The sequence below is a fragment of the Cryptomeria japonica genome, chromosome 2, assembly GCF_030272615.1.
Source record: "Cryptomeria japonica chromosome 2, Sugi_1.0, whole genome shotgun sequence".
Lineage (NCBI taxonomy): Eukaryota > Viridiplantae > Streptophyta > Pinopsida > Cupressales > Cupressaceae > Cryptomeria > Cryptomeria japonica.
Window position 1 is genome coordinate 508,034,696 of NC_081406.1, and position 22,935 is coordinate 508,057,630.

The 22,935-nt window shown below is 36.9% G+C and overlaps 1 protein-coding gene across 2 annotated transcripts in view; it reads left to right on the top strand.

The window, feature by feature from the left end:
* The window catches only part of LOC131069536 (uncharacterized), a 43,095-nt gene extending 26,480 nt beyond the window's left edge, over positions 1 to 16,615 (top strand). For both annotated transcript variants that reach the window (XM_058005023.2, XM_058005024.2), the window contains exons 7-9: positions 152 to 442; positions 579 to 635; positions 15,992 to 16,615. In XM_058005023.2, the coding sequence (XP_057861006.2) occupies positions 152 to 442; positions 579 to 635; positions 15,992 to 16,150 (507 nt within the window). In that variant the 3' untranslated portion in view covers positions 16,151 to 16,615. The remainder of the gene's footprint in view (positions 1 to 151; positions 443 to 578; positions 636 to 15,991) is intronic.
* Positions 16,616 to 22,935: the final 6,320 nt, after the last annotated feature.

Consider the following 22,935-nt stretch of genomic DNA (forward strand, 5'->3'; position numbering starts at 1 on the left):
AGGTAGTGATATGATGTATTGGGAATGTAATATTAATACAGTTCTTGCATTGTTATCACATCTTGTTAGATCTGCATTTTGTATGATACCATCAATTTGAGGTTTATCTGATTATTATATGTTTTGTTGATTTTTTTATAACTACTGGCAGATTGATGAGAACATTCAAAATGATGAAAAAGCACTGGTTCTAGTTGAAACAGATGGACATTCCATTTCTGAGCCTCTTGATTATGATTTGGAAGAGGATTACTCAGATGGGTATGTTGCAACTGTTCCAACAGCAAAGGGTGGAACTCGAAGGAAACATCATCGTGCCTGGACACTGGGGGAAGTGATGAAATTAGTTGAGGGTGTATCTCGGTGTGGTGCTGGAAGGTGGTCTGAAATTAAGAGACTTGCCTTTTCATCTTATCAACATCGTACCTCTGTAGACCTTAAGGTGATTAGTGATTCCCTTGAGAATCTCTAATTGTCAGCTTCAGTTTCGCTTAGTTTTTCTTTGGTTCTGCTGTGGTTGCATGTTTTCTTGTTTCTCTATACTATGGTGTCAAGCTGAAATAATTTGCATGTTTTAGGATAAGTGGCGAAATCTGATAAGAGCTAGCAATGCACAATTTCAGACCAACAAAGAGGTAAGGTTTTTTCGTCTGATTCATATATTCTTCCTGTTTTCATTTTTGAGGAAATCTTGGAAGTTGAATTTTTTCAAGCTTGTTTTGTTTTAATTATGATTTAGAGCACCTTTTTAGAGGGCATTGATTTGTCTTACTGAGAGGGGCTTTTCACTCATTTTCATAATTGCAAATTCCTTTCTTGACATTTTGATTCATGGGAAAGATCTCATTCAGGAGAAGGGGAGATGCTGATCGAGGAAATATCATATATTCATATATAATTTAATAATTATAAATCTTTTGCTAAATTTTGAGATGCTAGTAAGTCTGGGTTTGTCATAGAAAAAGTTAATCGGTCATGCTGATATGGACGTGTCACACAAGTATTAATGAAGTCAAAAAGTGCAGGTTACCATAATGTTTTGTACTCTTTGTTTGATTGTTTTTTTATTTTAATTATTTTTCTATGTAATTCATAAGATTGTGGTCCTTCTTTTGGGGTCAATAAGGATGTCATATGGACCTTGAAATCATTTATGGAGTGTACTGTGTATGCCGTAAGTCTTTTGAAATGGTATGTTTGCTAAAAATACAATTTCATTTATCTGAATGTAACCAGGCTTTGTAGTGGTATTCCCTGATTCTAGTCTATTCCAGGGAATCTGTAATCACCCTATAGAACAACCATATGAAGGTTTTTGCCTTAAGGCATTTCTGTAGTGCAGTTAGGGTTGTTTGTGTTAGTAGTAGTGTGTCCAGTGAAAATTTGCTATAATATATGATAAATATTTTAAATAGTTTACAAATTTAATATGTTACTAAACTTCAATAAAAATTTACAAATTATACATGACACTTTGACTTTAGTATACTTCAAGATATGAATTAGTTTCTTTTGGGAAAAAGAATTATTGGAGAGAATACTGGTGCTTGTGTGTGGTGAAATTGTGAAGACTGCTGGGTCCGTTGAGATAACTGTTGAAGCTAATGTTTGCATGACATGTCTTCATGTCAAGTGACAATAATTTTTTCTTAGTCTATCTCTGCACAGCTTTGCCAATGTCATTTCTTTTATGTTTGGATGTCATGTTATTGTGGTAAAGAACTGCCAACAGATGTCATAGAGAGGGAGCTGTAAGGAGTGGTGCCAATAATTTTGCCAAAGTTAAACCCTGACAATGCTGTATGTGTGATGCAAAGCCATGTTGAGCATATTCGTAGTAAACAAACTTCTGTTTGCAAGTTGCGTGCGGAAACAATGGAACAGGTAATTATATGGGCCTTCTCCAACTTGTGTGCCTGTCTTGGATCATAGTTTGTGACATGTGATCATCACATGGAATATATCTCTGGTTGAACTTTAACCAGAAACATTAAGTAATTGCGTTTAATGTAGAATAACAATGACATAGTAGCCGGATGCTCCTTTATCCCTTCCTGGGCAGGTGTATTCCCTTATCCGATACGGCCTGGATACATGTCGGATACTATACCCATGTGTGCCCAAAAAACCTTGATTTTCGAACCATGATGGATGCTATGTGATTTGATTTTTTAAAATTTGATGTAAATCTTCCTAAATTTAATTTAAAAAAAACTACATTCATGTAATTTTAAAAAAAAAAATTGGTTTAAACAAAACCTACACCAAATGAGAAAGACAAATGAAATGTTTTTCTATTTCAGTGACCCATTTTTTTGGTTTATCTTCCAATGCAACTCGTCTATTTTTGCATATTGTAAATTGTTAAATCAACTTATAATTATTTATGTAGTAATTATGTCTATATGTTGCTTTTGAAGTAAGGAAAATCTCCTCTAATAACTTAGAAAATTGTGTTAAATATATGTGTGTGTTTTTTATTAATGTTGTATCCATATTGGGGTTCTTAAAAAATGGCCATATCCGTATCCATATCTGTATTTGTATCCGTATCCGTGGCCATGCAACTTTGGACATAAGGATTCTCAAAGACATTATTCAAAGAACTGACGTGTTATGAGCTATGAACTGAATTTCCTTATCTCACATGTAAATTATTGGTGTTAAAAAATATGCTTAGTCAAAGCCTAACCTTGTCTTGGGCTCTTTGTACTGTATTAGGTGTAACCTGACCTTGCCTTCCCCATCTTTTGAATTTGGAAATGTCAAGGACAATTTAATGAGTGGAATGCATAATTAGGTAGTGTATGTTACTTTACATCTTTCACCATTAGAAATGAGAATAAGTGGATAAGCCTCACATAGGTGTCACAAAATGTCAGGTTGTTGCGACTGGCAATAGTCACATAATTATCTGAAGGCAATACTTATTTGCACTGAGTCTCAGATTTCCTTATCTAGTTCATCAATGTACAAATCTAACAGTTTAAAGAAAGGCCACCCTACAAAATGTGATATATGGATGTCACCTCTATGCCTTGCAAATTTTCAGGTCTCTCTAATTACTTTGGAGCTAATTTCTTAGTGACAGATTATTCAATATTACCTCAATTAAAATGTCTGTAAGCCTGTAGAATATCATGTATATGTATATTATAACAATTGCATATATAAGCATACAAAACAGTAGCAAACTGTATGCTTGCTTGCCTTGACTTCCTCGGTGATGTCTTTGAGTGTTAAAATGTGGTAAAATTCCATAGAAAATGTCACTAGCATGCATGGTTCTGTAATTAAACTATGTTACCCCGAGTTTTCGGGATGGTAGGGAATGTCGGGATGGGTTTCCAGGATGGGTAATTTATTTGCCAATTTTGGGGATGGCAAACGGGACTGCTATATAACTCTATCCAACCTTGCATGTGGTTTACTCAATGTATGATCACGAAGATTTGTATAGTCAAGGAAATGTGTATGAAGTATGGAAGGCTCCTACATCTTATCAATGGCCTGTGTGAACCCATCTAAAACCCTTACGTCCTTGCATGGAGACACCCTTCCATCCCTTTGTGCATGTCATTTGGGATTTAGAGCATAGGCTGCCATATGATACAGGGTGTTCATTATGTTCCGCCTCTGCAACATAGTGGGCTTAATATGTTGGTCATATAACCCTAAAATATGATCCTTAGCCAAACTTTTTTGCTTTGTCTTCCCAAGCATACTGTCAAATGTCTCATATATCTCTCCAAGACTAGAAAAGTCTGTATTAGCATATTTAATGACATCTACAATAGGTGATATGATAGAGCAAACATATCTGCAAAATCAAAATGCAAACAAAATGTTCAAAATATTAAAATCAGAAATTTAATATGAAAATCAGCAGTCTAATATTTAATTTTTATAAAATCAGCAATGTCTTACCTCATAGTGGACCACCAATTGTTATCAGGGATCTTTTGTTTGACCGATTTTTTTTTAGTAGAGCTTGAATTAGGCCATCTTGTCCACTCAAGATTCACCACCATCAATGGGGATGGGGGGATTTAGGTTTGGGGACGCGTCTCCGGGTAACCTTGGCAATTATTTGGTGCTTAAATGGTCTCTAGATTTGAATTGAGAATAGTTGATGGGGGCGTGCAGGGCAATGTATGAAAAGTAGTTAAAGAAGTCAGGAATGATATTTGTGGGTAATGCTTGGCTATATTTTTGTGTTAAGCTCTCAGAGTATCTGTGAATCTGAGTTTGGACCTCAAGATGCATCTTAAAGCTGTCAAGTGAAGAATAAACTATCGTGGCCTATTTTCAATTAAGGCTAGGATTGGCTAAGAATGTTGTAAAGACAGGCAGTTTAGGTTTATTTAAGGTGGTTCTAGCAAATGGATGTTATGGATGGCTTGCCAAAATTGTTTTACTTCATATCTTAAGCATGTTCAGTTTGGCTCTTATTGATTATTGAGGTGTGAGAGTTTCCTGGCATGTGATCTTCCCAAACTCTGTGCCCTCTTGCTAGATCTTCTTGTATGTTTCTGACAACACTGCCAATCTTTGGGACATCACTAAAAAATAGGCAATGGGTAAACAAACTCTCCCCAAAACATCTTGGGAACAAATAATATGGAGATTGTGTTACTTAAACAAGGTAGAATTTGATCACAAAGTAGTAGGGATTTCAAAACTGCGTTCCCCTACATTTTGACAGCTGGGTCATGTCTGTGAACTCCTTTGAACGTTTAGTCTGTCTATTTTAGCACTTATTGACTTTTAATTCCCCTTGTTAATCTCTGCTTCCCGCATTTGAGAATTACTAGCCTGTTTCAGAGCATGCCTACCAAATGTGAACTTTTTGGCTTCTCACCTGTTATTTGGGTTGCCATTTCCCCTTGCTGGACAGCCGTCCTTTCAGACTGATGTCTTTGTGTTTCTGATCTTTTTCGGCAACATAACACCACTATCCAGCTCCTATATGGGTGTAAAATTTTCTATTGAAGGCAACTCTTGATACCTCTCTGTATTCTGACATAAATGGTTCAGAGTCCCAAGCAGTCTGCATCAACCACCGAATGGAAAATACATATAAATTCAGAAAAAGCAAGTTCATTGTGTTTGTATTGCCACTTCATTGCTGTTCTGTGTGAAGCTGTTGATACATTATGAGTTCTAGCTTCTTCCATTGTCTGTGGAGTCAGCTCTCTTTCAAGTTAAGCAATACCATGTGTATTACCTAAAAATGTCATTTGCACCCATGCTCTAAGTGTTCCATGCCCTAGTTTAGAATTTTGGGCGGGCTTCTTGACCCAAGATTGCCTTATTACGTGAGATTAGTATGCACATTACAAACTGACAAACTCACATAATTCAAATAGTAATTGACGGCTTGACATGTAATGGGCAGTCCACCTACAAATTCTTAGAGAGACTCTTCCATGGTTTGGCTCGGCACCAGCAGTTTTCTGTGCAACTCCAACTTCTTATTGCTTGGTTTGCATATGGTATGTAAGGCACACACACTAATGACTGTGATACATTCACTTTCAAATTTGGCCAATACGCTTAGTGCTGCAAATCAGTATTTGGGCTACGTAGGAGTTGTGAGCCTCTCTTCTAAGCTTAGTTCTCTTAATTTTGGGAACTCAAAGTTTGTTCTATGTGTGTTAAGCTCTTTGGTAGTATCGTCAAAATCAGTTTCTTGATGATCCTTCCCTTGCTTGCTGCTATTTGTTTTGCATTTGCAATTATTGAAGATTTTGGTAATCAGTGCAGATCAAGGTTTCATTCTCCACTAATTGTTGCTTCCATTTGTTAACTGCCCCAATACACAATTAATAATAGTAGTATGCTAGCTTTCCTCTATGTATTAACAATGACCCTATTGCACACCTCAATGCAATCTTTTCAATTTAAAAAAAGATAGCTGCAAGATAGGTGATCTGAAGAAAGGAACATTGCTGATTTTAGGCTTCAATTTATTTCTCTATTTCATTTGAGTTGTCATGGTGAAGAGGAAAATAACTGCAAGCACAATACAAATCCCAACCCTGGTGAAGAGGAAAACATCTATTACACAAATAGGCACATTAAAGAGTTCTGGAGTTGGAATTGGAAAAGCAGCATTTGATGTGAGGGTGAAATGGAAAAATGGACAATCTTGAGCTGAAAATCACAATAAAAGGGGTCGAACTTAGAAGTACCATTTCTGAAGTCCAGTAAACAAATGTGCATGAAGATTGCAAACTGAAAATGGACCTTGAGCAGGAGTAAGAAGTTAATGCAGAAACTCATGGTCGACATACAGACTGGGAAATTTGAAAAGAGAAAAAATAATCAAAACCTCTTAAGTGAAAACATAGAAAGAGAGCAATGGGTAAGTAAATCAGAGTGCCAAGTACAGAGAAAGCATAGCCAATAATCTTAAATTGGTAGCTTTGGGATAGCTGAAAAGAGCTCAAACATATTTAAGTTGGGGATGAAAACCCTGTACATATAATGACTATCAGGACTAATTTTATGCAGTGTTTGTGATATTGAGTTGACAAGGCCATCTTGGTTTGTGTACCATGTCATCATGTGTATTCTCTCTCATGAGATTACCAGCTCAATCGAATAAAATTAAGTTGGCAATACAGAGGACAATGTCCTACGTGAGAAAAATTATGGATTGATAAAATCTATGTATTTGATCCATATGGATGGGGGGAAATGTACCAGAGTACTAAAATGGAACCCAGAAAATAATCAGATGATCAGAAAATTTGAATTCAGTCAAAGAACGGTCTTTTAATTTTTGTATTTGATGAACTTGTCAGTTTTCATAGGTGGCGAAAGGGTAATCAGCATGGTGAATTCATCATATACCACAACAAAACATGTCTAGATCTTGGTTAATGCACATGCACTTCTTTTGGTGAATTTATTTCTGTAAATGTAGGTCTAGAATTTGAGTTGAAAAGGCAAATTTTCAACTTTCAGAATTTGAAGAGTGTTCTCCTTTGGCCTAAGAAAACACTTCCACACCTTTTGAAAGCTATATAGGGGGTTATGGGTATGTCTTGAGCATTAAAGGTTTGTTTGAGTCTTGCAGTATGAAGTATGAACTATTGGAAGCAAGTTTTCAGCTGTTTTTTAATTAATGGAGAGATGCAGGACTTTGATTTTTTGAAAAGGTTTGTCCTTCGACCTGAGAAAATACCCCCACATCTTTAAAAAACTATTGAATGGAATTGAGACTGTCTTGAGCATGAGAGGCTTGATTGAGCATTAGAGTAAGAAGAATTGGAAGCAAGTGTTTATTTGTTCTTAGTTTTTGGGGAGGTGAGTAGCAGGTAGCTTTTGTGTTGCACCCACTTATACTACTTCCCGAAGATTAATTCCATTGGGTTGTAGGCTATGTTCCATAGTGTTTTTGAGATGGGGACAACAAGAAACACAAGGAAACATTGCTGGATATGAGGTCTTTTTTAAGGGACAACAGCGCACAAGAACAAAAAAGTAGGGAAAATAAAAAAATATATGAAATTTCAATTATTCATATGGTAAGGATTATATAACCATATTACAAAACATTAGAGCTGAATAGATAATTCACATGCTTTGACATACAAATTAATAGAATTTCAATGTCTAATTTTTTCAATATTAATTGTAAATGTGCATATCCAATAAAATGAAAAGTTTGAAAGGCTACAACTACAAAATGTCAGAATGTAGACAACTAGATCTATTGCTGGTATGCCTCTGCCTTATCTTTACATAAATCAAAATCAGAGTTTGAATTTGAATCATTTCTTATGTTAGGGATTGCCTCATCGAATGGAACCTCAGTCAATCCCTCCTATGTTTCCTCTCATCAATCTGTATGGAATTGATGGGATCAACTTCCCACCACACAACTAGAGTCTATTGATACTTGAGTTTGTTGATCTTCAAGTAGAATGGTATTATGCATGACCACCATCTCTGCTCATTTAGAGGAAAGCCTATTTCTCCTAATTGATTGAATGAAACTATGTGAACCAACACATCTCTATAGCAAACGACATGACAACTTGTGAAAGGAAGCAAGTGGCAAGTGTCTTCAACTGTATTGCACCCATGCGATGCTATGCCCACCATTGAAAATCAAGTCGAATTGAGCTAATGTATCCCTACCTCTCTTCTCTTCTAGTTTGTTGAATGTTGAAATCTACAGATAAACAAAAGCAATTCACTGCATTGAAGTAAGGTTTTCTCTTCAATTCTATACATTATTTGAAGGGTCTTCATGTACCCTTCTTTTATGTCTTTATCATCATAAGGAGGCACTCTCCTAGCCCTTGGTGCATACCATTTGCGATTTTGAGCATAGGTTGCCATATGAAGTGGGTTGTTTATAGTGTTCCACCTCCACATCATAGTGGGATTGATGTGCTTCTTATCTAATCCCAAATCGAGATCTTTGTTATGAATTGGTTGCTTCATCTTTCCAAGCATGTTGTCAAATGTCTAATAATTTTTTTCAAGACTAGGAGAGTTTGCATCAACATATGTAGTTGATCTTATGACTATGATATTTACGAATGGTCGATGTTGAGTATCAGTACCCCACTCATCATAATTGAGTAGCTTGCCCTTCACCAAGTTTGCTTCATATTCTCTAGATTCGATCTTAGAATAATTTTTATCAAGGAGGCCAGTGGGTAGGTTATGTTCTCTAGGGGGAAAAATGAGGGACTGATGGTTAGGGACCAATTGTTTATCAACATTTTATCAAAATAGGGAGAACATGCCACATGAAAGGGAATGGCATGGGGCAAAAAATATGGCAATTGAAGAATTTCTCACCAATGATTACACATTCAACATCCTTGCAATTGTCCTTGACCTCTCATTAGTCTTCCTCTTTCCCCTTATAGAAGCCTCATCATTAGCAACTAGGATAACATGTTAGATTGTGTAGAGTCTACTAGCATACCCTTAGAACTTGCTTCGACCTTCATAAATAATCTATTTACCTTGGCCTTTTGAACTTTGGTTACTGAGACGAATCTTAACCCCTTGTCTTACAATATATCCAAAAGTTGTCTAGATACCTTGCTGTAGCTCCTTTTGAAGTCATTGTTGCACAAATGACAACCACACTCAACCCCTCCTGAAATTTTCTTGTTACCTTTACCAAAAGTTATTACAAATTGCAAAAGAGGTTTAGAGGGTTTGGATGAGCTCATTGCATAAGGTCTTAGTAGGATGGAAGGGCATTTGAATGGGTTGTATAGCTCTCCCACTTCAACCACACCAGTCCCACAACTTGATGAACCCCCAACTCTTGTTTGTGCCCTACTATCATTTTCATTTTCACTACCTCCACTGCTGCTCCTCATTTTTTATTTGAGAAAAACTAAAGTACAAATTGAAAAAAGCAATTATTGAAACATGGTGGTGGAACCGAGAAGTGAGAATGGAAGACATAAATGCAAGAGCTTCAACCAAAGAGTTGCATGGAACAATTGATGGAACACCAACAATGTGCAAGCCATCAACAAGAGCAATCAGCCCATAAACACGCCCAAATAACTTGGGAACAATCATCTACGTCCTAGTGCAAGTTGTAGCCAAGAAGTTTGGTATTAGAGATGATGAGAAGAAGGAAAGGGTGATTGAGAGCATAAGTGGGATAAAGATGAAGAGGAAATAGTGGTAAAATCTGCTACAAATCCTTTCATTGTGGAAACCAAGGTAGAAATCAAGTCTTAAAGGTTACATAGATGGAGGGATACTAGGCACATAATTGAGTGTAATGGAGGTGTACTTCCATTGTTTCATAGAGGTTTGAAATGGGGGGACAGGGATCCATGATCCAAATTTGGGGACGATTTGGGATGATGATTGATGGTGCATATGTATTGATTGATGAATTGTGAATAGGGCACACTCCCTTTTATTAAGGATACATTTTCAAAATCTAGAGGGTCGTGACAGATCTCTATATGTATCAATACAAACTTAATCATATTGGACATTGAAAACCTTACGTAAATTTAACCAAATCCACATACATACAAAATCCTCTAAGAAGATCCCCATTCCATCTCTCTTAATATAGGAGGGTCATTGGGTACATATATTCAACCTTATTGGAGAAATATTTTTCTCTTTTTTTTGTATAGTAATCCACTCTTTTGAATAGAATTTGGAAGACTTTCAACAGTAGACACATGAACCAACCCTTAAAGCTATAAAAGGATAGTCTCCAGCCTTTGAACTAGAGGAAAGGAGAGCTTGTTCACATGATTGTCAAAAGAGTTAAACCTTCTCTATCTTTGAAACATAAATTGCTAGCTTAATTGTATCGTTTTCTACCAGGTGGCTTGTTTTGTTCTTTTGAAACTTTTAGCTTCGGAAGAATATTTTTTTGCATCCAAAGGCAATGGAGGATAGGCTAGGTTCACCCAAAATTGTACGGGGAAACTTGGTGGCCTCACCTAAACTAGGGTAATTGAGGAGATTACCATGAGGGGATTGAGTTTTGGGTACCATGGTTTCAAGCATAGGGATAAATGGCTCCATGACCATGGTACCCTCTAGATCTCAAGTCACTTTGGTTTTCTCTAGGTCTACATGAATGTTGATGTGATCAATGATGTAACCCATATATTTGATTTTTGTTGTGCTGAAGAGCACTTGCCTAAGTTGGCTTGCAAAGTGTGTTGGTGCAAAGTGTCAAGGATGTGTGAGATGTGCTCCACATGTTCCTCCCATGTCTTGTTGAAGATGAGGATGTCATCCAAGTAGACAATGATGAAGGAGTTGGTAAAAGGGTCACACAATGTCGCTCACTAGGTGCATGACTGCCACTGGCATGTTGGTCAAGCCAAAAAGGCATAATTGTTGATTCATACAATACGTCCTCCTTGATTTTGAATGCAAATTTCCCAACATCTTTGGGATGAGTTGCTTCTTGGTGATATCTTCATTTGAGGTTGATCTTTGTACAAAAAAGTGCATTTTGGAACTTGTCCAAATAAAGATTGTCAATGCACGAAAGAGGATATTGATTCCTCACTATGATCTCATTGAGTGTTATAGTTGATGTACATGCACCATGTGCCCTGTTTCTTTGGCATAAGAACTATCAAATTGTTGCATAGAGGTAAGTTAGGCTTGATTTTCCCAAGGTCAAATAGCTCTTGAATTTAATGCTGAGCTGTCATTTGTCTCCCAAATGGCTGTGCAATAGAAAGGGCTATTAGGAAGAGGGAATCTAGGAACAAATCAAACTTGTGTTGAATTGCGTAATGAGTCGGAAGATCTTTGTGCTTTTCAAAGTCATTGGTAATACTATTGTAGTACATTGTCAAGCTACTGTTGTTGCTGTGATGTCTGTGTAACTTTGCATGTTGACAATGTGTGCTTCCTTCCCTACATAGGTGTCTTAGGGCAATCCACGAGAAGCATGAACTACTTGTGTGAGATGATTTTTCAATAATGCATGGTATATATTAAGGTTAGTAAAGCAGTCCAAGTTGAGCAGTGAGTTCTTGGTGATTTGCTTCTAGAGCATCGATGATCATGTTTTGAACATCTAAAGACACTTTTGATGGCTGTTGCTTCGACGTGCATTTGGTAACTCAAAAGATAAACCAAGTAAACAACCTTCTTATGTTGTGCATGCATTTATACATTAAAAACCAATGCTTCTATACTGAGTTTGAATCCCAAATTGTTTGGGAGACAAACTGTGTAGGAAACAATGAATCAGTTGTTGAAACACAAATGGACACAAGCAAAAGACTTTAGAAAAACAATGATACAAATGCATGATGAGGAATGAGAATTCTTGGGACCAAATGGGGGAGACACTTCAGTCTGATTTGCCCATGACTTACAATATCAAAGATCCTCAATGTGAACTGTGTGAAAATAAATACATTATGGTTACACACAAGAAGTTATAATGATCGAATGTGAACCATTGATCTTCTAATAGCCCTCTTGGTTGTACTCCTTGACAAATGGTGTTTTCTTGCATGGTTTAAGTTGTCCCAATATAGTTTCGCTAAAGTCGTAAGGTGTCTTGTGGAAAGTTAGAAAAGCCATGTATGAGAATGCTCGATGAGCAATGCATAGTGTTGTGTGGAAGTTTGTGATGACGCTGGGAGTTGTGTGTTTAATTAAGTGTTGTTGAAGAGAATGCAAAAGTGCTGACTATCATGGTGCACACAATATTCTAGAGGCTTATGTGGTTGTGCTTTTGGCACCCAGTCCAAGCTATCAAGAGATGGAGGCATTATTTAATTGGAAAAGAGACCATGGTGGACACAAAATAGAAGCCATTGCAATATCTGCAAGCTCAAAACAAGTTACAATAGACAAGTGGATGAGAATTTTGCAACAATTCCATTTAGTGATAAAAAATCTGAGTAGGGATGTACAGGCATTGTGGTAGGTGTTATCTAAGCCACCAAATTTAAAGCCCGTATCAACTCTATAGGTGGGACAAATTGTGTGTCAAAGACACATTGGATTCTACTCATAAGGGAGGTGCATACCCCCCAAGTTGTGGGTCATTTTGCTGTTGGGAATATGATGGTCTGTTGGCAAAGGTATATACGATGGCCTAGATTGCAAATAGAAGTAACGAGATTTATTAGAAGATATAGGATGTGTTGTTCTTGCAAATCCAAAGCTAGAAAGTAAGAATTGTATACACCTCTTCAAGTATCTACTAGGTCTTGGGTAAGCATTTCAATGGATTTTGTGGTGTGGTTGCCAATGAGCAAGCATGGGAACGATTATCCTTCTGTTGTTGTCGATAGATTTAGCGGTGTGTTTTGATCCCACATAAGATGACTATAATAGGAGAAGAGACTGTTGATTTGTTCATCGGTAATATTTGGGTATATTATGTGTTACCTAGATCCATTGTTCTGGATGGGGATGCTCAGTTTGTAGGCAGATTTTGGTACACTGTGCTGGAGAAAATGGATGCTAAACTCCAAAAGAATCTTTGCCATATATATCACATACAATTGTATATAATATTCACTATTTGAAGTGTGTTTGGGCTATTTGCCTACTAGTCCACTTGACAATGTTGAGAGCATTAGGAGCAGCAATAAGGATTATATATGGAGGTGGCGATAGCAAACAAAATTATTTATAGGATTAACCCTAGTCAAAGTGAAAGAACCACTAATAATGTAGACATGATCAGCATCATATGGAACACAATCTCAAAGAAGGATAAAATGTGTGGCTTTCTCAATTCAAGGAACACAAACAAGGACAAGCCAAAGGTCAAACCTCTTAAGGTATGCACCTTCACCATCTTGGAGGCATTTGGTAAGAATGCTTTATGTCCTACCTTATTCATGAGATTCCATTGAATGATCAATTCTAAGTACCTTAAGATCTTCATTGGAACACAAACAAGTTATTCTTGAGGATGTTGTGGTGCTACAATGGAAGCAATGAGAGACTGGAAAGGAGTGTAAGTGTCTTGGCAAGTGGGACTCAAAGGACAAATGATCAAGCAAACCTGATGGTACTCAATGGAGAAGGTGGGGGTATTGTTTTCTCCCTTACTATCCCAATAAGCTTTTGTGGGAAGCCTCGCTAAGAAGGGAGGTATGATCTATAAAGGATCTAGACAATGTTTGGAATGGGAGTTGAGAGTTTTTTTTCCCAAAATATGATAAATGCAATTTTCAAGTACTATCTGTTTTATGACGGTTGAAATCACTGGTAGTTATTGGGTACTAAACGCCAGTGGAAAATTTGCAACTGCCAGGGCTAATCAGCCACCACTATGTCAAATCAAAGACAAAGGAATGCTTGCTAAATTGTGGGTGTGGTTTCAGATTGATGTGGCTGATATGATTGAAGAAAGCAGTAGTTTTGATATGTGAAACAAAATGGCAGGGGAAGTGAACAAACATGAAGCTTCTAATGCATGAGAAAACCTTCCAAAAGAGGGCTAGAAAACCTAATAGACATATTCTAGGAGGTTAGAAAGGTATGCATGGATATAGTAGAGTTTAGAAGACTTGACAGGGAGCATAGAGCAGCAATGAAATTGTAATCACTTTTTTTGTACTTGTTTTTGTAATCAATATCTACCACCTGGTCTGTCCTCCGTTAATGGAGATTTTCCTAGGGCTTTTAGATAATTCAAACTAGAACAGCATGTAATTTTGGTGATTTGTAGTTTGCTAGCTAAACTTTTGACAAAACTGTGGAACGCATGCACACCTCTGTAAAAAAGGCCACTCCCCTCGGAGAGATTCAATAATTTGTAAAAATAGTGATAATGGAGATTGTTTAAGGAATCATATGCTTTTCTATGCCCTCTTCTCTAAATAAGCTTTTCAAAATTTTAAAAAATAAATAACTAATTACAAATTACTTTGATTACATACACAATTATACATTTATGAAATCACTCAATGAGTACAAAGGTGTTGAAACAATTTTTTTAAATGTATAAATATTCTCAAGTGTTTTTACTGTACAAAACACACGGATTATGATATCCATGGCATCAGAAATAATATCACAGGATGGAGTCTTGATCTATGGAAGGGAGTAGCTTGTATCAGCCAGTTGTATCACGTGTAGAATAGATGGTTATCTTGGAATCCAGTGAATCCATTGTACCCTCATCCATCCTAGCATGAGAGGTCACAAACACTTTACTCCTTTGTGAAATCTATAGTAGCTGGAGTCACTGCAGTGTTCAGATGACGGTTTGAATGTCAGCTTGGATGCTTAATTTGGATACAGCTGATCCAGTATTTGGTAAGGGGGCCATGTTGCTTTGCCATATTGAACCCTTGGACCTACACATCGTAGTTCCTCTCCATTTGTTGTAAGGCCCCCCTTATAGACAGGGGGGCAACAGGAGGCCATGTTGGTGGTCTTGGTATTCAGGGATCAATCTATAATGTGATTTGGGGATATACAAATCCTGGTTGTCATAGCACATTGGAGGTACAATCCATTCTGAAGTGGCTATTTCTATTTGTTGGTAAAGAAAAGCTTAAAATATCTGACCTAGCTGCTTCTGAATGATCTAGTTCTTTGTCTGGTATTGATTACTATATTTTCAGGCATGGCTAAGGAAAACACCTGATCTATCGATTTTCCTGTCCCTTCCCTCCCCTTGTAAACACCTGAAAACCCTTCTTGCTAGATGTAAATCCTATTCACTTTATCAACCCTCACTCTAGAGAAACACAAGCCTATACTTACTGAGAGGTGTTATGGCGGCAATTTAACAAATGAATTGAGAAGCCTATTCATTACCCCCTTGCATGCTTGGGGTTTAACAAACAAAAGAGCCTTACTCTTAGCTATTAGTTCATGTCCCAGTGTTCTTGAACGTAGCAATAAGTTAGTTTCGTATGTACTTCTTTTGTGTAAATAATTTGAAGTGCTCTTTCCAGATATTTTCTTGGTAGCACCTGATATTCCATCAGGTACCTGTAAATACTGAAATCTTTCCAATCATGTTTGACACTAATTTCTTTTCATTTTACTTAAGCCTTCTTGGCGTACATTATACGACCTGTAGTAATTCTTTTACATTAAACATTCACAAATAATATCATTCTCATAATGAATTTGACAGGAAGAAAGTAGCTATTTCTGTTTGTCATCAATGTTGTTTTGCATTCAGACTGTTCTTGCATGGGAGTGTTTAAATGACATTGGTCTTTAAGATTTTACATATTGCTTGGAGCCTTGGATATTTCTAATTTTGGAGATTCAGGGAATGCGTTTCTCTTACAATTAATATAATGATATGTCACTATGAGAATTCTTCCTACTGATTATATCAATTATTTTAGCAGTGCATAGTTATCTAGCATTGGATAGTATTATTCCAGGACAGTATCGTGTTAAAATATATTCAATGCTGTAATATAGATTGATTTCACTTGCTAATCAATATTTAGTTGTCAATTCTGTATTGTGTGCTAACTTGGTTGAATTTTTGTCTTGTTGTGTACAGGGTAGAACCCAAAGAAAGCATGCTTCAATTCCTATTCCTGCCCCAATATTGGCTCGTGTAAGAGAACTAGCTGCATTACAGTCACGTGCCCTTTGTGCTCCAAGTTCTAGTTCAGTGAGTCGTAGTGGAAGAACTGTACATAAGAAACAACCTGTCTAAATGTATATGACATGTATCATGTATGTGAATAAACTTTGGGCAGTCTTGAACGTTACTCTGGTTGAGATACCCCTCACACAAAATAAGTAATATTGAGGCTTCATGCCAAGTTTCTCCCTAGGAGAGTCAATGATATCTATACAAGCTTCTGGTGGTGCGGCTGTATAGAGAGTGGCATTGTAGGAGAATTTGGCCAGTATCAGAATCACGATGCTGCTCTCTAAGGCAAAGAGTGTATTGGCAACTGTAAGAATGTAATGCAAGTTGCTGACATGTTCCATGTTGGTTCAAATGCTAATATGTCCATATGAAGGTAAAGCTTGTATAGTAGTACTTAGTGGAAAAAAGTTTTGCATATCCATCTTGAAGCTATGGAAGAAATATTTGCTCAAAAATTTGTGTTTCTTCATTCCTAGTTGAGCTGTATATATGTATATATAAAGTATATCGTTTTGAACTCTTTTAGATTGTGTATTGTACTTTCAATGATAATTGTGTTTGGCACACAAAACAAGCTTTTATCATAATTCACATTTAATTTGGAAGGAAAATCTTGCATCCTGTTAAGAACACCAGTATATTTTTTGGTTTTTAATTTATACAATCGAGTGGCTTTTAGCCTGTAGGAAGGAGAGTATATTGATATTCCCAAGTGGTCCATAGGGTGGGGTTTGACTGAGAATTATAAAGAAACACTTGTTAATGCAACGTTTAAAAATAAATCCATATGGCAGCAGTTGACACTACTATCGGGTAATTTTTATTCATGCACTATACCATAAGTTCCCCCTGAAACTTTGCAAGGTTAGTCATTTGGGCAATTTTAAATATTGTAACTGGAGTTTATTTTGTAAGAAGTATCAGCTACTCACGTGTAGCACCTCCAGTTATAACTTTGTTCTTAAAACTCAAGTATGGCTCACTAGGGAAATTGTAAGCAATGTATTTTTTCTAGCAAATACTTTTGGTAAAGGGAGGAATATGTGAAACATGAGGATATCAAACTCACTACCAATTCTTGCTAAGTTTTGGCCAACTTAATACTTGTATATATAGATGTGCTTCTCTAGTTGTGGTGTACAGCTTCGCTCTCAAGTTTGCACTTATGTACTGGTGGTGTATCACATCACCGATGATTTTAAGCTATTGCTATCTCTATTTTAATGCATTGTATTTTATCTACAGCATCCATAATCTTTTGCCAATCAGCAATTGTGCTTTTATGAGGTGCCAGCATTTGCAATCAGGCAGGTGGTTGAGAGGCCTATAGAAATCTAGTTTACTTTCATCAAACTATGGCGTGCATTTTGAAATTCAACCAAGACTCTATAGAAGCAGGGCTCTTCCTTCACATTTCTTGACAACATTCTTTCTTGCAGGACAACATTTCATTAGCTTACCTTAAACGTTATTTTTGTTTTTCCTGATTATAGTAAGAGAAAGTTGCTGTAAAGCATTTTTGAGAAGGGTTGCTTAAATAAGTGGTTTTAGATTCTCCTTTCCAAGGAATTTTTATCGAGACGGGAAAACAAAAAAATGTGGTCATTTTTTGGCTCAGAATAAAGTAAAACAGGTCATACCTCGCGTTTTCTCAAAACTTGGCATCATGAATCACTGAGACAAATACAGGGAAAATAGCATTGACCGTAGCTAAAATATTTTCATTTTCTTAATAGGTTGGAAGTGAAAGGTCTTCAAATTTAATAGGTTGGAAGTGACTGCTTAATTTTATTAACTTAGTTTAAAAATACAATGATTCACTGCACTTAAGCTGATTTGATCAGATTGGAAATGCTAATGGAAGGTGAGACGTATTTGTGGAGACAATTTGTAGCAAAGTTTGGCATAATATGTGCCGATTGTTGCTGTTATTTTTTCTTGCTAGCTCAATAATTTTAAGGGAGGCCATTGATGATTTTGTGTCCCTAGACAAACATTCTACATGTTCTCATCTGCCTATGAGGATGATCAAGGCAGTTTAGGATCCAGTGTGTGTAAGATGAATGTTGTAAGTTATTCTCAACAATTTAAATGTGTAAAGCTTGGAGAAAGCTGACTCTAGCTCATCACTGGTAGTTGAAGGAAGACATCCGACTTCAGGTGGCTTTTAATGGTTTGGTGCCTCGAACAATAAACTCCAAGGCTATATTGTGCCTGCATATGGCTTTGCCAACTCTACAATAAGTCACCTAAGTACTTTCTTTTTATCCACAGAGACTGAAGGCGATTAAGATAATGCTTACATACCTTTGAAGAGGGTTTTATTGTACCACCTGGCACGTTGCATCAATTGCCAAGTGGTTTGCTTGACCCACATTTAATTGGAATGGATTAAGATAATGCCCACATTCCCTTTCAAGGGTATTTTTTTGTCTACATTTTCCATGACTCAAATTGTGTAACATAATTGAGGTTTCAGAATTACTTGTATTTTGAGGCGCTGTGAGTGTGGATAGGCAGATCCTTTGAGCGACTTAACTTCTGTCAGGTAGTATATTACTTGTTGTAATGTCTATGGTCTAAGTATGTGTGGCAACCATGATACCATCTGAGTATGCTTGCGACGTGATGAGTAAATACACATTCATAATAAAAACGATCAACTTTATAAATATGAAAAATTAATTTACTGTCAGTTGAGAAAAAAACATGGTTCTTGCATTGGGGTGCGCAAAAGAGTGATAATTTTGACATTGACAATCTAATTGCCATCTTCCAAATCACAAAATGCCCAACAAACTCCAACCAATGTAACGGAGCCTCCACATTCCAAGTTGGGATTTTTTATTTTTTATTGTGTGTATTTGCTTTGGTCATTGGCAGTTAAAGCCCAATATCTCTACCATTGGAGTAGTCCAATTTGATGAATCTGGCCCAAAATAGAGGGCTCAAAAACTCTCCTCTAATTGGTGAACATTCAGTGTTTTTTTGGAACATTGTTTGCAAAGGGATTTCTCATATGTATGTTGGTATTTTTGATAATGATGTTGTGATTGTCATTGATGGGGACACACTTGCTTTGAGATCACTTTTTATGTATGAGTTATGTTCAATCGGTATTTGTTCCAAACTGGTATTATGTATTATAGTATTTAGGCTATTGGTGTTTTGCAGAAAGTGTTTACCGATCTCAAGCGGTATGAAGACCTCAAGTGGTTCGAGGATCTCAAGCGGTACGAAAGAACTGAAGCGGCAGTTATCATTTTCCCAGTCTTCATTTTTGGACAACTGGTAATCGGTAAAGTTGTATGAACTGGTAATACTCTGTGATGAGTTACCAACTGGTATTTTTGTGATGAGTTACCATCCACCGACACTTTGACGGTGATTTTGTGCCATGTTATCAAATGTGTCTAGATGCAATGAACCTAGGAACTTGCAATGTAATTCTATTGGACCGACATGAAATCAGATTCCTTTTTAAGGACATCATGTCTAGGGTTTTGAAAGATGTAGCTGTTAGGGTTTTTGGTGGTTGATGAGTTTTTGTATGTGCGATCTTAGAAGAGAAGATCAAGTCTGTGTGTTGTAACAGAGTGTGGATTTACTGAAGACTGAAGTAATGCTGAAATACATTAGCAATGAGCTATCATGGATCTAACCAAGCAGACTGTGCTATTTGCTAGATCATTCACTTGTTGATTACTCACATCTTCGACAAGTCTGAAACCTTTAACCGGGTAGGCCCAAAAAAGCTTTTGTAAATCCTCTAACAAGGTGGTTCACATCTGTGGATTTGAAATCCTCTCACAAGGTAGTCTTTAATTGGACTTATCTCCTAACAGGGATTGAGATTCCTAACAGGATCTGTTCTGGTGAAGAACATTGTATGACCTTAATCGGTCTGACCTTTACCGGTCTAGTTACTATTTTGCAGATAGTTACTTGTGAGTTTCATCTCACCGTGGTTTTTCCCATTTGGGTTTCCACGTCAAAATCTCGTGTTATGGTGATTGTGCTTCTGTGGGTGAATGCCTTATTTGCTGTTTGGTTTGCATTTGTGTTAACCGGTTTACTGCTAAACTGTTATACTGGTTTATTGCTAAACTGTTTAAGTGTTTAAGTTCAATATTTTTTGGTATACTAATTCACCCCCCCCCTCTTAGTATTCGTCAATGTATTCGATACGATATGGAATATGTGATCTCCACTGTTGGATTGATCATATCAATTGTCAACGAGTTCGTAGCTTCTAAAATTTTTAATTAGTCATAGAAAATGTAACATAATAATGAAATAGTTGAATGGAAAAAGTAACAAAAAAGGGTGGGTCCAACAATGCTAGAGACAAAATGAGGACAACCATTAAAGAAAACAACTCTTTAGGTTCAAAAATTCTAATACTGGCAAAATGAGGACAACGATGTATGCCTTTTTGATAGCCTTGCCGTTACTTGTTTTAGCAAGAAAGTTCAAATTTTTAGGGATATGCTACTGATAGATTTGGTCAAAATCTTGTATAATATGAGACTTGATTTTGTAAATGAAGGCTTGGGTTCAAGGAGTTGAGTTGAATTGGGTGAGCATTGAATTCTCATTATAGAGATCCTAGTTCAAATTTCAAAAGAAACATTTATTATGAAATTCTAAATTTTTTTTTTTTTTTTTAATCATTAAGTGCTATCATTTATGGGGATAGCTCCCTATATTGCTTGAAAATTTTAGGAATTACATTGAAGTTGACCATCATGGACCCACTAAACCAGATACATGTTTCCAACTACAAATATACTATATTTTGCATCATAGAAACATAAAGTTATTACTCCTACTTAATCCAAAAGTAACCCACATATAGACCTGCAGACCCCCTGGGTTACACCTGTCCCCCAATGGCTTGATATATTACAGCAGCATACTCACCAATCGCAATTGCATTGCAGGTGGAATTCTCTGGAAGCCACCAGTCAACTAACTCAGTTATCCTATGAAATGGCTCCAAATTTCCATTGAAGACTGCACATCTATATATTTCCCACGCCTCTTCCCCAAATGTCTTCAGTCTCTCCCGCTCTTCCCTCCACACTTCTCTGCGGGCCATTTCTCGAATCTCCTCACTGTTCACCGAATCCTCCTCTCCAGCTTCACTGCCCTCAATGTCTTCTCCTTCCTCAATATTATCTCCTTCGCTCTCTTCATCTTCCTCTGAGTCCGAGCGAAGGCAGTTCTCGAATTGAAAATAAATCTTCAGTAGACTAACCCTGATATCTTCCTCCAAACCCAGAATGGCTTCAGCGACCGTGTCTGCAATAAAGGGTTTTATGAAGCCTGCTAACAATTTGACCACACGCTCCTTCGTTTCAATGATATCCACCAGTGGGAGGAGAACGACTTCCAGCACCAGAGCATCACACCAATGTCTGTCCGTATTTAATGTAATGCCCACTAACCCCCTAGCAGAGTCATATACATACTCTTTAGTTTTGAACAAATTTCTCAACTGAGCGATCAATGAATTTTCGCAGTTTACACAGCTAATCCTTCCAAAGTAAGCCATGGCCAGCGATAATCCTGCTACACTCCCCAAAATTACTACTAAGCCAAAGCCCTTCACCTTCGCCTTAAGAAGTTGAAAACTGAGTTGTCAGTTGAAAGCTTTGTCCAGTTCCTGCTATAATCTTTCTCTCTGTAACCATATCTTTATCAAAATGTTTCCATCAATTATTTCCTAGAAACCTCGTGTTCGAGTTTCGCCCATTTTCGGTATCCGAGCTCTTCAATACAATCTTTCCTCACTTCCCTCTGCATCTAGTCATTGTCTACCAGCTTCCCTAGAGAGAAATTCTAAATTGTGAATCTTGGTCTAACATAATTAATTTGTGTAAAGGTGGTTTCTAAATAAATAAGTTTCCAAGTTATGTTATAAGTTAAAAGATGAAACAGCACGAGAGATGAATGATATAATTAAAACTGATCAGACCATCATTGTTGAAGCTTTGAATATACTAGCTAATTTTTAAAAAGAAATGAGCCCAACAATTGGATATCTTCAGTTTGAAGTTCAGAAGTATCGATACCTAAGTATTTAAAATAGTTGCAAATCCAGAAGGGGAAAATACAAGGATGGATTAAAGGGAAACGACTGTATGGTGAATTAAATATAACTTAACAACAATGGCGGCGGAAGGCGAGCGAGAGCCTTCAATAGGTGCGTAAGCAATTAGTTATGCTACCACATGGAATCAATGCACTGGCGTGGACAGGTCTCTGAGAATAAAATCTATATATGCGTTGAGCATATACAATGAACTAATTTGGTCTTTTTCATATATCTCGTATTTACCTACCTTAAATTTCTGGCGGTGCAGCAGTATATAGTGATCAATGGTCAAATCTTAGCATTCCGGGTGGCGATGATTGTTGGGCTCCAAGCGCATAGCAGAAAGACTAGGAAAACCCTTCGCAAAACTGAATTTGGAGATTCACCAAGGAACAGACTTGGAGTCTGTCAATTATTCTTTAAGAGAAGGATATTCGTGGGAGAGTTTTTAGTTTTCTTTTCAATGGAAATTTTTTCATTCACAAAGTAGTTTTTAGTTATCGAAATGGAGCATGATCATTTTTAGCTACTCAATCCAAGCAGAGTCTTAGGCGGTAGCCTGTTCGACTTAGCTAAGGATTGAGGAGGGGTATCCCATTAAATTTGTCTGGAACAGAATCAGCCTCATAAACGATCCTGGCCTCATCCTTTATGATGTTGGAGCTTTGCATCAACAAGGATGGAATCAGCCTCATAAACGATCCTGGCCTCATCCTTTATGACGTTGGAGCTTTGCATACAACAA